The 18,579-nt window shown below is 39.5% G+C and overlaps 1 protein-coding gene across 2 annotated transcripts in view; it reads right to left on the bottom strand.

Moving 5' to 3' along the window:
• LOC134633856 (zinc finger protein 385B-like) overlaps nt 1-18,579 on the bottom strand; it is a 76,221-nt gene that overhangs the window by 15,668 nt on the left and 41,974 nt on the right. Inside the window, exon 1 of one of the 2 annotated variants that reach the window (XM_063482989.1) lies at nt 17,218-17,652. The exons of the other annotated variant lie outside the window; for it this stretch is intronic. Within the exon in view, the coding sequence (XP_063339059.1) occupies nt 17,218-17,227 (10 nt within the window). The 5' untranslated portion in view covers nt 17,228-17,652. Of the gene's footprint in view, nt 1-17,217; nt 17,653-18,579 lie in introns of those variants that run through there. 2 annotated transcript variants of the gene reach the window in all.

Genomic DNA, 18,579 nt, shown 5'->3' with positions numbered 1-18,579 from the left:
CGTATTGAGATTGAATGACAAAGTAGCAACAAATGAGAGAGCGAAAGAAGAACAGTAGCAGGCAATCACAGGCAGAGGACAGACCCTTTTTTCCCCCTCCAGTAGACTGATGTGCTTAATCTCCCTGTCAGTATGACTTTTGGGGACAACGATTCCCTCTCCTACACAAATCTGTAATTGATCTTATTAATCTCCTATGCATATATTCACAAAACACATCAGGGCGAGACGTTTAATTAACCGCGTTTGGTGCTGAACAAGCTAGAAACTGCCATCAGCTGTGAGAATCTGTACAACATCTGCCGACAAGAAGAACGTGCTTTTGACGGGACCTGTCTTTTTCAAAATTACCCATCTCATTTACGTCCAGAGAGCATCTCAAAAGACTCACTCTGGCAGACTGGACAAAACAAACTAATGCCATGGTCACATTGTTTCATCCAGTCATAATGGGAATTTGTTAACCAGCATGGCTCTGTAAGCGTTAAGAAATAAAACGCCGTAACTTTAAAATTACAACCCTAAACTCGTGAACTCAATTACTGTGTAATTAGGTTGGGCAGAGAAGAATTTAGTTTATGAAACATTTCTAATAAACACAGTAAAAGCATCATTACCAGTGACTATGTTTACAATCGCACTAATATGCTATTAATATTCATATATCCCATACTTGATACAGAATAAGTCTTTTGATATCTAAACAGCATTTTTTTTTTTAACCCTATCAGCTCTGTGTGTTACATAAACCAGGTAGCCAGACTTGAGATCGACCCCAAAGCCTGCATTTCTGGTCTGAAGAACATACAACTTATTAACAGATTTTAAGATGTGCAGTTATTGCACTGATGACCTTGCTCACACAACGCAACAATCTGGAGCTTAACCTGAAAGAGACAAAGGAACTGGTTGTGAGGATGAGGTGGACCAGAACACCAGTGACACCTATTTCCATTCATGGGTCTGTGTGGAGACGGTAGAGGATTACAAATACCTCAGTGTTCACATGGGCAATAAACTGGACTTCATAAAAAATACAGAAGCCCTGTACAAGCAGGGGCATGGGGGTCTCTACTTTCTGAGGCTGCTGAGATGCTTTATAATCTGCCAGCTCCTGAGGATCCGCAGGAGTCTCTGGTGGCCAGTATTTCAATGCTGTGGTGTGCTGCGGCAGCAGACTAAGGGCAGCAGACACCAACAGACTCGACAAACTCAACAAAAGGCCAGTGACATACTGGGGGTGGAGCTTGCAGACAATATTGGAAAACCCTTCACAACATCTCCATGCTGTGCTGTGATCAGCCACAAGAGCAAATTCAGCAGAAGACTCATGCCACCACGAAGCCACAGGATACCTGTAGCTGTCAAACTCTAAAAGTCCTCCAGTCATGATTACAGACTGACACCTGAATTATTTTCATTTACATTATCTTGTATGTGTTGCATATAAAATTGCTTAACTTTATACAGTTTTGGAGTTTTTATTTCAAAACATTACAGTTGATATTTTTCTCGGTTTCATATTTATACTACCATTTTCTAACATATTTTTTTTTCTATCTGTCATACTTAAATTTGGAGTGAGGCTGTTATGTAGCAATTTCCCCTTGGGATTAACAAAATATTCAGATTCTGATTTTCAGGAATCTTTCTTTTCACTGTTTCTGTGTTCATACACCACTTTGCTTTACATCATTTGTTATTATTAAATTCTGGCTCCACAGTGTGTCCTTCGTCCCGCCTCCCTCTCTTCACTTTCAACGGGTCATAGCAGATAGCCGCCCCGCTCCCTGAACCCGTTTCTGCTGGAGGTCCCTTCCTGTTAAAAAGGGAGTTTTTCCTTCCCACTGTCACCTAGTGATTGCTCACTGGGGGTCGTTTGATTGTTGAGATTTTCGCTCTATTACTGTTACAATATAAATCTTGAGATGACTGATCTGTTTGAATTGTTTGATAGAATGGAAGAGGGTGGTACTGTCTGCCTGGACAAACACCACAGGAAAGCTTTCAAAAGATTTTACATAAACCAAAAAATGTTGTCCACGCCAACACATGATTAAATTATTTTATCACACCTATGAGTAAGGGGAATAAAATTGATCATGGATGTACTGAGTAAAATTGAATTCATTCAAATGAAAGCTGATCAGCAGCATGTATGCAGACAAGCTTTATGAGCTTCCCCTGTGTATTTTCCTCATGCTTTTGCAATTCTAGGCATAAAGAGGACCATAGAGGATTGGCATCTTATTGGCCAAGAGCATCGGGAACATGCAAGGCAGAAAACAAATGAGCCATCTTTGTGTTTACACACGAATGGAGTGAAATAAAGTGACGATATTGCTCTTCACAGCTTTTCGAGTGTTACTAGAACATTTCGGTCAAATTTGATAACTAACTTGCTTCATTTGCAACACTCAAAAAAACATTTTCCCTCATTTAAACCCTTTTCCTATCATTGTGGTTAGTTAAAATGCTTCTTGGGTGAGTGCATATCATCTAATGACAGCAGCAGTTGTTGCATCAAACAGCCCAGCATTGTTCTTGGGAGTCGGGCAGCATCTTGGTATGCATTTCTCCTTTCCCCAAATTAAATCCTTAAATGAAGGGCCTCACTCCTATAGCCTTGCGCACACATACACTGCAGCATGTGGAGAAATTCAAAGCTCAACACTGACACAAGTATTGTTCACTCCTTTCTTGATACTATAAATGTAAATCCACCTTTCAAAATGAACCAATCCCTGCTCGCTAATCAGCATTCACATTCTTTTTCTATGCAGGAAAGCTAAAAGTGTAGGTCACAGCAGCCAACCAACCCATACTGAGACAGGATAAAAGATTATGAGCTGAAGAAATTACAGCATGGTAAGAAAAAAAAATGAGGAAAAGCTTAATCTCTATTATTTCCAAGATTAGTCTCTGGTGACTCAATATCACAGCAATCACAGAGGGGGGGAAATGGCATCTTTTCATGAAGGGTGGAGGAAAAGGGGGGAGGGGGTGAGAGACTTCCATAGTGGCAAATCACAGTAAAAGCATCAGAGGAAAGGCTTCTTTTGCTCTTTTCATGGCAAACGCATTTCCTGGGATTATCTGTCTGAGCCAGACTCTGTGTTCACTCTGAACCAACATGGTGGAGTGCAGGCACGCGCTCATTACTGACACCAAAAAAAATATCTCTTCTCTGCGTGCCATTAATGGTTTGTGACATTAACGGCTGAATTAGGGCTGTTTCCTAATTTAGCAACATTTAATTCAAAAAGCACAGATTTCTTTGTTTTACCACTCTCAAACTACATTTAATGGATTATGGAGGCTTGTAGACTGTTTTCATCTGATTTGGTTAGGGAGACCAGAGTCATTGTTGTGAGCTGAAAGAGGTATGAAAACTGGAATAAACTGCTAAAAATTTGGTTCCTGTTAATAAACTTGAACTGTCCTGACGTCAACTTGCAGGTATGAGCTTAAAGCCATCTTCACCCCTTAAATTAATGGGGTCACGATGAATGAGACTGGCTTTCTTGGTGATCTTTATTATTTCTAAGTTGGATAAATGTGGTTTACAGTATGCAGCTGTGGTGTTTAAACAATTATCAAGTACTATGCATCTCAAAAATGTAAACATTTTAAAAGCTAAACAGAACAGTCATTTTTCTTAGCTCTTAAAATCTCACTCATCCTTTCATTTATCTGAAAATTCAATTGGAGATATTTTTGAACTGAGCATTGCCATGGTTTCTAGGAATTTGTTGTTGTTCTCATTTTTATTCTTATTATTGTAAGATCTCCTCCCTCCTATTTTCTTTGAGTTTCCTTTGTCCATTTTCCCCTCGGTGTTTGTGTCTCTGCTGGATCATTTTGTGTCTTCTTGTCGTAAACACTTTCTTTGTGTAGCTTTATTCTTTGTATGTCCTATCCTAGTAGTGGAATAGTCTTTTTTGTTTGAAGAGTATGGCCAACTTCCTAAGTCTATAGGAAAATGAACCCACTGCTCTTTCAATCTGTTTGAATTTAAGGTCTCAGTTGCTAGTTTTTACAAATTATAGAGTTATAGATTATTGAATGAAACACAATGTTATTTTTGTTAATTATGACCCCAATTAGAGCCAAAATGGAGGAAAGCTGAGCTTTAGAGTGGGGTTTCCTAGAATTCACTACCATACGAGAGTGCAGTCTCACTTAGTTTCTCAGATAGATCCATCTTTTGCTTTGCACTTCCAGTTTCCAAAACACCTAAATTTTGAAATCAAATTGTTGTTTTTTCACTAGTTTTGCATTTAGCTAGGGTCAGTGTCACTACAGGTACAATGAAGTGACCTCTACAGGCTAAGCAACAGCACCCTGACTGCCATTAGGAATTGGTATGAAATTGTTGGGCCCATTGTCAAACCTTTCCCTGGTGCAGTGTGTCCCACGTTCGCCTGACCTAAATCCACCTAAATCCACCTCTGGGACTTTATGTTTCGCTTTGTCCAACACCACCAGGTTGCATCTCAGTCTTTTCAGGCACACATACAAGCACGTGGGGGCCATACAAACTATTAAGTACCATTGTGAGTGGCCTTGCACATCATTTTTGTCACTATGGTTTTTGGGGTGTTTTTGAATTCAGCCCGCTGTAGGATGATAATTTTTATTTCTGTTATCTTTTTGTTCTTAACACATCATCCATATTAACATAGTTGTGTCTGTAAACAGAAAAAAAAACAGAATTTTTTTTTTTTTTTTTTTTTTAAAAGGTGAGCTTGAAATTTTATCTCATCTTTATTCTCTTAAAAAAATAAACAAGAAAAAAATGACTACACATTTCTGACTCATATTCCGTGTTCAGGTCCACTTTCTGAACTGGGACAAGGAGTGAGTTTCTGCTGCACGGCTGTTATTTGTCTGTTTTAAATTGATACATCTGTGTCTTTTGGCCTGATCGCTCCTGCAATTTACACGTTTCCTCATTTTTTCCCAAATACCTTTTCCAGACATCGGTACCTCGCCACATCATAAATCTGAATTACCCGAGTTAAATTTTAACACACTGTTGAGCAGGATGACAGGCGCACTACTTAATGTGCTTCAGTTAATAATTTAAAATAATATAAAATTTTATTATTTAGGACATTAAGCATTTTAAAACACTTTGTATGTTGTTATGCAGAGTGTTTGACACCATAACTTGAGCATTTGCAAACATATTAAATTAAAATGAATGTACTTAAAACAGTTTTATGGTGACCACCATCTCCCGTGTAACACAAAATCTTTGAGCATAATTAACTGTCTCACTATGGCCCCTTTTATACATATAATCAAACATTACAGTCACGGCTGTGCTTTATATTCTATATGGTGGGATCTTAAAATCACAGACATTTCCTATACTTAACATTAATCTTTGAGTTAACTCTGTCATTACATTAGTTTAATCAAAAAGGCAGGATTAGGAATGTGTAGCTAAAAAGGCAAAAAAAGAAAAAAAAAAAAAAAAAAGTATCCTCTGTTGATAGGTTTGCTGTTAAGCCTGCAAAACATATTGTCAAATAATGAAAATTGAATGGTATGTTTTCCAGTCCATAATGGCACGAAGCACACAGCTTTTCTGAGTCATAAAACAGAAGTGGTTAGTGCACTGCGCTTTTGCAGTAATGATGATGCCATTCGTTGCTTACACAACGGGCAGAGAGCTCGGTATTTATGATGAGCTCTGGAGGATGAATTAGCATCCATTAGGACTGCCATTGACAGCTCCGTTAAGCTCTCGCCGCTGGAAACAAAAAGTGGAAAGTGAAGGCCTAATTTCCATGATGGCTTGAAATACTGCCCCCGCCATGCTCTGTGTGGTTTTTAAATAAATCATCTTTATTGTGACAAAGTACATTTAGGCCACAACTGGCAGCCAACAGGCAAGTTCTCCTGCTGGCTGTCAACGTCTATTTAAAGTCATACAGACGCAGCTGGCAGAGCCAGCGGCTTCATGTGAGTTTCTACCTGCAGGGCACCATCCAACCCAGATCAGGCTCCCCGTGGTAATCTGTCCTACTTTCAGCTAAACCACTGTGGGCCCATTTTCACCCCAGGGTCCTTAAACTCTTATTGAATTTGTTCAAGGTGAAATCCAGGACTAGTGTCCTCTGGTCAAAGGAAAATCACAGGATACCGTTGTGGACACAAGCTTCAACAGCATGTAAAATCCGCATGTGGAAAAGAAAAAAGAAAAGGAAATCTCTCATGTCTCCATAACCTTTGTAACCTTTTTAATCCACAAAGCAGCAAATCAGCAAGCAAATTTCATGAAACACAACTTAACAGAAGCTGATCCACTTCCTGAGATTGTTTGCATCTTATTTGGTATAATGTTAATACTACAGCAACATATTACAAATCAGGGTCTCTGGTGAATTATGGGTAATATTTTGAGTATTATGGGTTTGATTTTTGGTGACAGATTATTTGAATTGCTATCTTTACGTCACAGACTTTGTTTAAATGATGTATTCTCCAAAATAACCACAAAAGCTAAACAGGCACCAGGAGATAAAGCTAATCTACAGGGAAATTAACATGATTGCACTATCAGGGCTGCTCAGTGTGTTTTGTTTCCTTCACTGACCCTCTGCCCTTTACAATGCATTCTGCACATCATTATCAAATAAACTGCCACCATCTGCTTGAATTGAGATAAGCTTCCGTCCAATCAGACCAGCTGAACATCAGTTAGCAAATGTGTTGCACATACTTATTGATATTTAAAGCCTGCGCGCAGCTTTATCCGCCTCATGAACTTAGTAATTAGCAGCTTTCTATCTCGATGCTCCTCTCTGAGCTGCAGTAAATGTGGGTGTCTGCCTGATGGAGTGAGTCTGAAGGCTGGTGCCTTAGTGGCTTCAGAGAGGACAATCTAACCTCGAGAGATCTTCATCAATGTTGCATTAAAGACGGCAGCTGAATTTATTACAGATCTATTGTAATACTTTTTATGGTTTTGCTGTTTACTTTAATTAAAAGGAAATAGGTTTACAACAATGCTGCAAAGTTAACTGTCACAGAAAATGAATCCCTGCAACTTAACAGTCATTGTCCAGTCACAGCTTGATAACTGCAGCAGACAAGATTTGGCTTTCTTCAGTTGGCAACCTAAAGGTTGATGCATTTTCTTTAGCCTTTCCAAAACATAAAAACATGAGAGCAAATCTGTTTCTGTGAAAGCTAAAAACAAATGCTCAAAACACACATTTACAGTACTTCTGTAGTATTTTACTACTGTGCAAAAGACTGATCCATATGTAATGCTACACATAAGAACAGCTGAAAAATGAGAGAAATGTGAAAACTACCTGCCAAAACTTTTACAAAGCCACCATTTTATGATTTTTACTGAAATTTAATTAGCTATAGGTCCAGTGAATAAATGGTAAATGGACTGGTTCTTATATAGCACTTTTCTACTCTATTTGAGCTGTCAAAGCACTTTATACAACACGCCTCATTCACCCATTCATACAAGCACTTTTTCTATCTAACATTCACATCAGGGGGGAATCTATGATTCAGTATCTTGCCCATTGATACTTTGGCATAGAGACTAGAGGAACCAGGGATTGAATCAGCAACCTTCTGAACAGTAGATGACCTGCTCTACCTCCTGAGCTACAGCTCAGTAACACTAAATGACACACATGTACAGTGGCTAAGGTAAAAAATATAAACATTTTATAAAGTTCAGCTTAAGAAACTGGTCACCTGACAGCTTTCCTGCAGCAATCAAGCATAGAATTAGTCCATTGTCGTGGTCCATGAGATCAGTCGATACCCTTCTACACATCCAGCAAACAAATCTCATTTGGGGTCCACTATTCATACTGCTTTGACTTGCAGACAGCTTTGCTACCAGTCTCCAATCCAGCCCCTCCCTTTTATGTTGTACCCGACTTTATTAATAGGATATCTATGAAGGGGAGTTGCGGCCCATCCCTATGGAGGTTGCATGGCTGCTTCTCAGCTCAACTTGACGCTTTTTGTTTTTTGTCTACACTTCACTGCAGTTGACCTAATCGTGCACAAATTGTACCAGTTTATTACATGAATTCAGATAGAGAGTATCTTAATTTGCAGTCAACCTTTTTTTTGTGGGCAATGTCATGTCTACTGGCAGCTGCATATTTTAGCAGGTTTTGCATTTCGCTGCTTGATTTCCAAGGCACGTTGTCAGAACTGGAGACACAATATTTTCATTCCTGTCAGCATTTCAGCAAAATACCAAAACGTTAATCCATTTTGCTGACAAAATGCCTGGAGTGTGTGTGTATGTGTGTTCACTTGCTACTGTGCGCTCATGTGTGCTGTATCTTTAAATGAAGTGTTTAAAAAAAATAAAAACCCAATCACTTGACAGACAAACAGAAAATGTCTTCAGACAGCAACCAGACATGAGCAGTAGCCAGTGGGTGGTAGAAATGGTTGTTCTAGTTTCACACCCAAGCAGTAGTTTAAAAATAATTAAAATATCTTTCCTTAGAGTTTATGTAGGTCTCAGACAAAGGCATAGCCACATGATACCAACTGCTGTGTTGAGGGCACGGAAGGTGCATTAATGCAAATGTCCTCAAGAGTCACGGGCAGCAGAGAAGAAAACAGAGTGCATTATTATTTAGCTTCAGAGTGCTGGATAACTCTGAGACCGACTGTCTGCATTTCTTGATTTGGCAGAATACCAGACTTTGCCAGTAAATGAAAACCAAACAGTTGTGATACAGTACCAATAATCAATTGTCCTTGTTGGAGCATAAATATCCACCACAAATTAAATTTAAAAAGGCCTTAAATTTTAAATATTGCATTCAGAATTTCATTAATATTTTCAAGCTACAGCAAATATCAAATTATGCAAATCAGCTACAAAATTAGACCCACCACTTGGTGAAGTGAATAACCCAATGTTCTGCTGGGAAAAAAAATTGGGTCCATGGGAACTTACCACCCACGTAAACATGAATGTAGACCAATAGCACCAGCACACGGCCTGAGCAAAAACTGCTCAGGACTAGGACCGCTATTGCTCAACAATTTGGGTAGGAAACCAACAGGCTACGGCAGCGGTCCCCAACCTTTTTTGCGCCACAGACCGGTTTAATGTCAGACAATATTTTCACTGACCGGCCTTTAAGGTGTCGTGGATAAATACAAAAAAATAAAATGATACAACCAAGAAAAAAAATGTGGTATTATAATATAATAATAAATGCAAATTCACTGTGTAATTGTGTAACTGTATTAGCAGCGTCCTCCTGAAATGCACAACAACATTGAGAGTAACATCCTCCTCTCTGCCCCTTAATGCTCTCTGGTCGCGATGGTAACGTTTAAATAGTTCTTTCAAAATAAGACACACAACTACAACATGGGAAAACACCCAGGGAAACAGAGTTAACGATAAAAACCCTGAAAACCATAAATTTCACACCTGAGCCTCAACTCTCGCAGCCCGGTACCAAACGACTCACGGAGCGGCACGGGTCCGTGGCCCAGGGGTTGGGGACCGCTGGGCTACGGCAGGGGGGCCTCAGTTTGAGTCCCATTGAGACCATTTCTGGTGTGTCCACCTTGCCCCTGCTCCTGGTGCGTGTCTACTCTCTATAACAGACTTGGAGCCACAGTAGCCCATTGGTTGTTAACAACTGGCCTGTGCGTGGTCAATGGGAAATCACACATTTTATTCATTTACTGGTCAGAGGTAAAGCGATGTGCATAATTTCTAAAGAGCAGAATGCTGCATTTAAGGATTACAATTTGAATTGCTATTATGAAACTAAACACGCAGAGTAACACAAGAATTTGACTGATGCAGAGTGGGACATCTGAATCTTTGCTAACAACGGTCCAAAACAACAAAGACTTTTTCAAGCTTTACACATCCAAGACACAGTAAAGCACAGTAAAGACCAGCTTTGTTATTTCCCACAAAAATCACAAAAAACAGTAAGCATTTCTTTAATCAGGAGTTTATAAAACGTTGCTTGCTGGACTCTGCCCTGAAAGAAAAGAAGCATTTGGGGATATGTCGCCAGATGAAAGCTGTGATGTGCATGACACACCCCAGTTACTAATCTCTTTAAGTGGGATAGCGAAAGAGTTTGAGATTATGGAGGAGCTGGCTGCGATGCGCTGAATGAAAGCGTGTATGACAGGGAGCGATTTGTTCAAGGAGCTAAATGCATGCTTGGAAAGGCCGGGCTGAAATGGGACAAAATAGAAATGTCAATTCTTATCAGTAGCAGTTTATAAATAGATAAAATGAATATTGAGCAGAATTGAGTTCAACTTAGTGTTGCATGCCAATAAACGATGAGTAGGGAACACTGATGTCCCACCCCTGCTCTACACTATCGTGTCAAATAAAGGGTAAAATGCCAGAAAAATAAACTTCAGGAAACTAAAACTGGTTAAAGGAACAAAACAAACAGAGCCCAAAGTCATAGTTACACTACCTGTCATAATCACTGGATTGCTGTTTTGTTTTGGTTAATTCCTGTTTTATTTTGTAATCTTTGGCTCTTGTCGATTGTTGTTAGTTTTACTTGCTTTGGAGGTTTCACTTGTTAACTGATTACTGCCTGATCAGTTTCACCTGTGGTGCATTTCACACCTGTTCCCCTTCACCAATTAGTTATATGTTTATTCACCAACCCATGGGTCCTTGTTTGGAGTAGGCCCAACTGTTACACTACCAATCATGTCATGTCAGACAGTACCAGACACCCTCAGATAACCAGTTTCTGTTCATAGGGGCAGTATAACCAAAATGTAGAACTCATGAAATTTCACTCATTTTTCACAAAAAAAAAAAAATTACATTTTGTAAATACTTCTATTTAAATATTTAAATATAACCCAATAAATGCAGTTAAAAAATAAAAGGGTAAACCTAGGAAAGGCTGTCATGTTTTGTCTGTTGACTGTCTGAAGACGGGCAGTAACCAGTAATCTGTGGTTGATGTAGTTCCAATAAAAATTACGTAGGTAAGCAGTATTCGGTTCCAGTGAATTTTCAATAAAGCTGACAGCAATAAAAAATGTTCCTTAGATTACACAAGAATAGGCTCAAATCAAAAGAACACGATTAATCACTCTCAAGCCTCTCTGATGTATTGGTAGCCGACGGTTAGAAAACAGTTCCTGCGTCACTCTCATGCTATTTCTGATGACACACACACACACACACACACACACACACACACACACACACACACACACTATGGGATTTAAATGTCACTTTTAATCTAAAGGTAATTATTTGAAAAAAATAAAAAAAAATATATGATTTTACTTGAATCACAGGAGTCACGCAGCAGGTGATATAATGCAGTAGAAGGCCTTCAGGAGTCCTGTGATGTGTGTCACACACGTCCCCTTCTCACAGCCTGGTCGCAGAAGCAGATATCCTGAGGGTGCATGACTTTTTGGCAAATCCAGAATATGACAGAAATCCGTGGCATGTGCCTAAGCCATTAAAATGCCTTAATGTAGTTGGTGTTGGCATGCAGCTCCATTCCCAGGATACATCTGGAAAAAATTGCCCTCCTGATGATGCAGGATGTGAGTCACCCTAAGCTTCTTCATGTACAGCTACAAGTCTAATATGATATGAAGGAGGAAATTAATGTGTAATTCATCATCATTTAAATGCTTTCTCCCAATGCTTCTATAATAATTGTGCCATTATCAAGATGCTTAATACAGATTTGTACATATAGCCTATCAAATTAACATTAATCAGCCCTCATAGATAATCATTCAAACATAAAGTGTCTCACTCAGAAAAACCGCAAATCACAATTTACTGATGTGATCAGTTACAAAATTATATATCCAGAGAGAGACCTACAACTTAAAAATCAGCCATCATTCAACCTCACAACATGCCTTTTACAACACCCCACCGACTGTACAGTAGGTCTGGGAGACTGAATGCTCCAAGAATCAAGAACTATACTTAAAAAAAGGTCCTCACAAGACTTAATATAAAAGTTTTAATTGCTAATATTTTGATTTACATTAGATTTGGTGAAGGAAACAGTGCAATGCTTTCACAAGTGAACATGTGAGTGTCTGCACTCCTGCAATCATTACCAGTCTGGCTAATCAAACTCACACTCAGCAAACCACAATGACTGATTGGGGCTGTCAGTCACTGTGATGCGTGCCAGTTTTTTTTACTGCACCAGCCTGTGATTTAGCTAACCCAGTATCACGACAAAGCGTGCAATAAACACGCCGATCCACCGTGTCCATTTCATGCTTTGCCCCTCCAAAATGTGAAATGTACACGCATGCAGAAGTTGACACAGATTTAGACAACCTGCCACATTTATGTGGCAAGATTCTTTAGTGACAACAGAAAAACAGATCCAGTGTGACCACATGCAAAATAATACGCATGCACTGTTACTAAAGCAGAACACATGTTTTTATTCTGTGTAACACACAGATTCCAATTTAACCCTGAAAAAATTAGGATGAATACTACGCTGTATTCCTCTTGAACCAAATTTAACTGATTCAAACAAGGACAGGCAAAAGAAAACAAAGAAGAATAGTGACAGGTGTCCTAAAGAAAATATCCTCCACATCATCACAACACCACCACCCTGAACTGTTGATACAAAGCAGGTAGGATAAAATCCTTTCTTGTTAATGCCCAATTGTGACACTACCATCTGAATAACGCAACAGAAGTCAACACTCAGACAAGGCAGTGTTTCTCAAATCTTCTATTTTCCAATTTTGGTGAGCCCATGTGAATTATAGCCTCGGTCTACTGTTCTCAGCTGATAGGAGTGGCACAGATGTGCTCTCCTTCTGTTGCTGTAGCTCATCTGCTTCAACGTTCAACGTGTTGTGCATTCAGAGATGCTCTTCTGCACACCTGGGTTGTAACGAGTGGTTCTTCAAGTTAAGGCTGCCCTTCTATCAGCTCAAGTAGTCTGGCCATTGTTCTCTGACCTCTGACAAGGCATTTTTACCCAGAGAACCGAAGCTCAATGGATATTTTCTCTTGGAGCAGCCTCTGTACCTGAGAGACGTTTGTGTAGGAACATCCCAGTAGATCAACAGATGCTGAGACACTCAAACCAGCCTGTGTGGTACCCACAACCATGCCAAACTATGCCAGTTTGAACTTCAGCACACCATCCTGACCATGTCTAAAACTGCTTTCATGTGCTATATATGATTTGGCAGAGTTTTTTCACAGACATAAAAGTAAAACCAAAGAAATCAAAATATAAAAATCAAGCTGTTTATGCTCTAAACAGTGCTTCAAATATTGCTGTGAATCAGCTACAGTAAATTGAAATGCTCTCGATGGCAAAAGGTATCAAGTCAGTACAGTAGACAATTAAATTTGTTCTCTAAGACAATCTATACTGCAGTTAAAACCTTACTGTTCCATACTCATTACCCTTCGATTATAATAATAGGTCATTATCACTGCTGGATTCTGAATATGTCCCCCAACAGGAAAATTAATGATCCCTTTAAACTGACTCATGAACGCCGAGCTTTGCAAACATACTGAGAAACTTTTTCCTGTAACATAAAGAAACACTGACTAGCTTATTTTGAATCTTGCCACCCACACAGAACACAGATTAATGTCTCGTAGCTAATATGATGCATCGTAAAATTACGCTTGATTTGCATGAATGGGAATTTCTCTGTTCCACTGATTAAAAGGAAAAGTGAAGTGAGAAACTTCTTTAGCTGTGCAGACGTAGAGCAGCCCAATTTGCATCATGGTAGCTTGTAGCCAAACTACTCTACACATAAAAAACTTTATTAATAAACATATTTAACCATTTTAAATGAGATAATAATAAAATATCAGAGCTAACTGGGCTTAAAGAATTAAAGAATCTCTCCACCCTCTATGACTACAAAGCTATGGCTGAAACCCTGCAGTTTGCATCATTCACCATCTGAATGTGGCAGGCAATACTGCGAGAGTCAAATTTTGCAACTTCTACAATACTTCAAATACCATCTGACTTCTTATAAAGCTAAGACATGAAGGTGGGTGCTGTACTTTTAGCCTTGATTCCAAATTTCCTTGAGGGTAGAGCACAGTACGTCTGGCTGCAGAGGTGCCCTTCTGACAGCACAGTGAGCAGCACCGCAGGGGCCTGCTTTAACGCCCTTCCTTTTCACTGTGTGTGTGTCGAGCATCAAGGAATGATCACAGTTGTTATATTTGCAGTAATTCTGTGAAGACACAGCAATTGTTGGCTGTATAAAGTTAAGCTGGGAGGAGACGTACTTGGAGACAGACACTGATTCAAAAAGAAGCAGAATCGACTCCATTTACTGATAAAGGTCCTTCAACAGCATGTGACACAGTGGGGTTGTGAGCGTGGTCTTTTTGTGTTGCATCAGCAGGGTAAAGGCAGCTAACCCCAGACTTAAACTGATTAGGATCCCAAGTTCTGTTCTGGGAGCTGGTGGAGGTGAGTCTAATGGGAAGATGCTCAAGAAACTTTTCAGCACATGCAGCAAAACAGTCATTGCTCTCAGGTGCAGACTAAACACCACAGGGACTCTTTTCTCACTTTGATTATTGTGTTCCGACACTTTATGTAGGGGACAAACCTAATAATACAATAGTTTCACTGTCACAGGACTACTTTCTGGCAGTGCAATAGTATAAACTGGTATGTGCAATGTGCACCCCTAATTCTACCAAAGATTTATCAGCCTTTTTATTGCATGACCTGAGTAGCTCATTAGTTGATTGTCTTATGTTTTCTACTATAAGAAGTATGTGAAAAACTGCATTATATGGTATGACACAAGGACCAGTGTTATTGCACTGGATTGTTGCAGGGTGATACCATAAGTAGACTATATAGGTCATAACTTACCCATTTAATTCAGGTGTTTTCAGCCACATTACCACAGTTGTATAAAATAAAGAAGCTAGCCATGAAATCTGCCTTTGTAAACACTTCTGTAAAGATCTCACTGAAGTTGAGTGCGGTACTGTAATAGATGCCACAGCTGCAACAAGTGAGATCATGACATTTCTTCCTTCTTAGATATTCCACAATCAACTCTAAGTGGTATTATGACTAAACTATTGTTTAGAACCACAGGAAACCCACTCTGGTATTTACATCAGCACAAAAATTGTGCGCCTGGACTTCCATGGCTCAACAGTTCCTGCAGTTGTAATCTGTAAGTGGCCCAGTACTTTTGTCCATATAGAGTATGTCAATCCTGCCTAAGGGATATCAATAAAATCTGAATGTGTGAAAATATTGTTCAGTTTAGCATTTATGATATGATGTGCACTAAATAACCAAATATTGAATTGTACATATTAGCTATTGAGCTCACACTATGTTATTTTTTCCATGAAGGTTTTAAACATGAGGTTGTATCAGTCAGATGTTGGATCCTCTAAAATCATAACGATGGTCAGGGTGAAGCTTGCTGGATGTATCAGTACAATCCTCTTTATTTAAAAGGTAAAAAGTTAAATTTTTTTTACTCATTGCATTTGTATATTTATTACATAAGTTCTTATTGCAATGATAAAATGATTATTTTTTATTCTATATATATTCTACTACTCTCAGAGAAAAGTAATAATCATACAATTGAAAGCTGAGAAAAATTCAAAAATTTTATTCTAGGATTTTGTATCAGACTGTGATGTAATGGTGCACAGAGATCAGATTTACACATACAGGATGTCACTGCAAGCTCAAATCTGAGCTTTTGACAAGTGGTGGAGAGGCAAGGACAGATGCAGTATGGCCACCAGGCAAAACTCTTATAGTTATCGTCTCTTCAGCTGTTTCCCTTTGATCTCCTTAATCTGCTGTTTAAAGGAGAAAGAGCCTAAAGCAGCCACATAGACATGCTCTGCATTTTCATCCACGCAGCTGTGTGTATCCATAAGCTGCAGAAATTCCAAAATACGTGGATACACATAATTTTAAACGTAGCCTTCCCGGTAATTCTATTGGCTAAAGAATTATGTTTCATCCTGATAAGAAAGCTATTATAAACACAAAAAAGCAGGAAATGAGTTATGTTACTTGTGAGAAAATAGTGTAAACTACCTCAAACTGCCCAGAAATAACCAAGAGAAAAGTAGTAAGGGGTACAGATGGAAGAGGTGGAGCTGGATGGCTCAGAGGGCATTGTCAATTGGGGTGAATGGTGCACCTGTTGTGCATGGACTAATCACTTCCTCTCTCTTTATTTTAGCAGAATGCTGGGGTGTGGGGGGACAGTAACAGGAGTGCACAACACGGCAAAGGGAGAATTCGGCATGGAGAAAGGGGACTGCTAAGAAAGCTTGTGCAGAGCTGGGCTTGTAAAGTGGCAGCTCTGTGGATGTGTTGCAAGTGTGTGCGTTAAAATAAACAGTTTGTGAAGGACTGTGTTGGCATTCTGTGCTGCGGGGAAACCCACGAATGAGCGAGCCTCGTGTCGCAGACAGACTTGCAAATCAATTTGGTTTTAACTGAAATAATAAACTCTAAGGTAGATTAAAAAAAATACATTATTTAGAGGTCAAATAAAACATGAGAAGGTAAGTTCCTCTGCCTACTTAAAAATCAGATGGTAAATCAGATGGACTTTAACATCGCACCAAACAGATCCTGAATTCAAATACTTTAAATGCAATAAATTTGATGCCTTATCTAAACAAAAAAAACCCAAACACAAATGACTAAAAATCCCCACACTGCCTTTATCTTTAACAGGCTCCAATTATGCAAGCTAATCTGGGCATATTTCCCTGGGGACGCAAAGACATAATTGCCAGCAATCTGCACCGTGATATCAGCAATGTTCTTGTGTGGCTTTAAAATGACTTGACACATCTGGGAACGGCAGGTTTGTATTGGTCTGAACTCCACACTTGGCTCCATCAAAAGGGGTCAATTATGAAAACAAACAGGCCGGGGACTCATTTTGGATGCAGAGGAACTGAATGAGGGCAGATGGTAGGCAGGAGACCGAGCCTGCCCTTGAGCTGTGATGTGAAGTCATTGTTGTAAAACACACATTGACAGCGGAGCGCTTGCATGCATTTAGGCAAATGGAGGCATAAAAAACGTCACATTAAAAAAAAAGGGAAAAAAAAGATAAGTCCTCAGCTACTTTCCCACAAATTAGCAGTATTGGCACGAATCTTAAAAGTAACAGCCTTACCTAACAGCATCTCCACGTGTTTTAAGCTTCCTCTGTTTGCCACTCTCTTCTGCTCTTGATTCAGGCTTCTCCTGCTGGCTGATCTCCCATCACAGAAGTTGTCCAAAAAAAACCCCCAACAAAGTCGCAGATAATTTTCTCCGTCTCTTTACTGTATCTTTCTTCTCTCCACTTTGATTGTGACGATCCTTTCTCAGTCAGTGACACGTCTTGGCTATGATCCAAAGTGCCGCAGCGAAAGCACGGCACATGTGTGCTTCAATTAAAAGTGTCATGCTCTGCTGATCGCGCTGCCCTTTATGAGCCGAAAGGAGAGACAGAAGCGAGGCAGATTGAGGAGCGGAGGAGAAAGAAAGGAGGCTGAGAGTGTCTGAAGAGCAAGTGTGTATTCTTCTACCAGTATGAGTATGTAAGGGAGAGCGAAAGAGGGGAGAGAGAGAGACAGATGGGGGAGCTGGGAGAGGACTGGCTGTTAACAACATGAACTTCCCACATCTCCCCCCTTTCCTTGCTGCTTCTTCTTCTTCTCAGCAGCATTTTCTATTCAAGGTTCACACCTGCATGCTCCCTTAAGGGCACTCAAAGGCAGTTTCCTTCCTGGCATTACTTGACAACAATAGGCGTCATTTATCATTGGTCCTTTTCAATCTGCTTAAAATGCAGCCCTGCTATGTTGTTCGTAAGTTACCATTGTGGGTAAAATATTTTAAAAATGTGCATCCATATCCAGATGACACAGTGTTTATGTGCAGAGTGCAGTCCGGTTTATCAGAGTAAATTAGTCCTCCACTCTAGCTTTACATTTCCAAGAGGTTGTATGTGGAGAGGATTCAATTAAACACAGAGTCACTCACGCAGCACAAACTCATTATTTTTTCACCGCTACTAAGGCATGACTGATATGATCACAATCATAATTCAACAGCCAAGCTCAGCTCAAACATGCTTCAGAAGTATTCAAACCACCTCGTGTTACAATTTTCTACTTTTTTTTTAAAGTGTTTTTAATCAGCTTTTACACGTGTATCTACTGCATCTGATACTATAACGTTGCGCTAGAGCAGGGTTGTCAAACATAAGGCCTGAGGACCAAAATCGACCCAGCAAAGACACCAATCTGGGCCGTTGGACTCCTTTGAAAAATATGAAGGACGGCATATATTTTGGACTTTCAACTGCATTTGAACAAGTTTGCAGCTTTTCCTAATGATACAGACCTCCGCCATAGCCACTCATACTAAACCAATGTAATTAAGTGATGACAGAAAAGTTGCTGTTGTTTTATTTTCACTGTTGAATAGATAGTAAATCCTGTAAACTCTAATAAATTTCTAATTTTTACATTGATTTCAGAGCAAAAGA

This window comes from Pelmatolapia mariae, linkage group LG8, assembly GCF_036321145.2.
Source record: "Pelmatolapia mariae isolate MD_Pm_ZW linkage group LG8, Pm_UMD_F_2, whole genome shotgun sequence".
Classification (NCBI taxonomy): Eukaryota; Metazoa; Chordata; class Actinopteri; order Cichliformes; family Cichlidae; genus Pelmatolapia; species Pelmatolapia mariae.
This window is presented reverse-complemented; position numbering and strand designations above follow the sequence as displayed.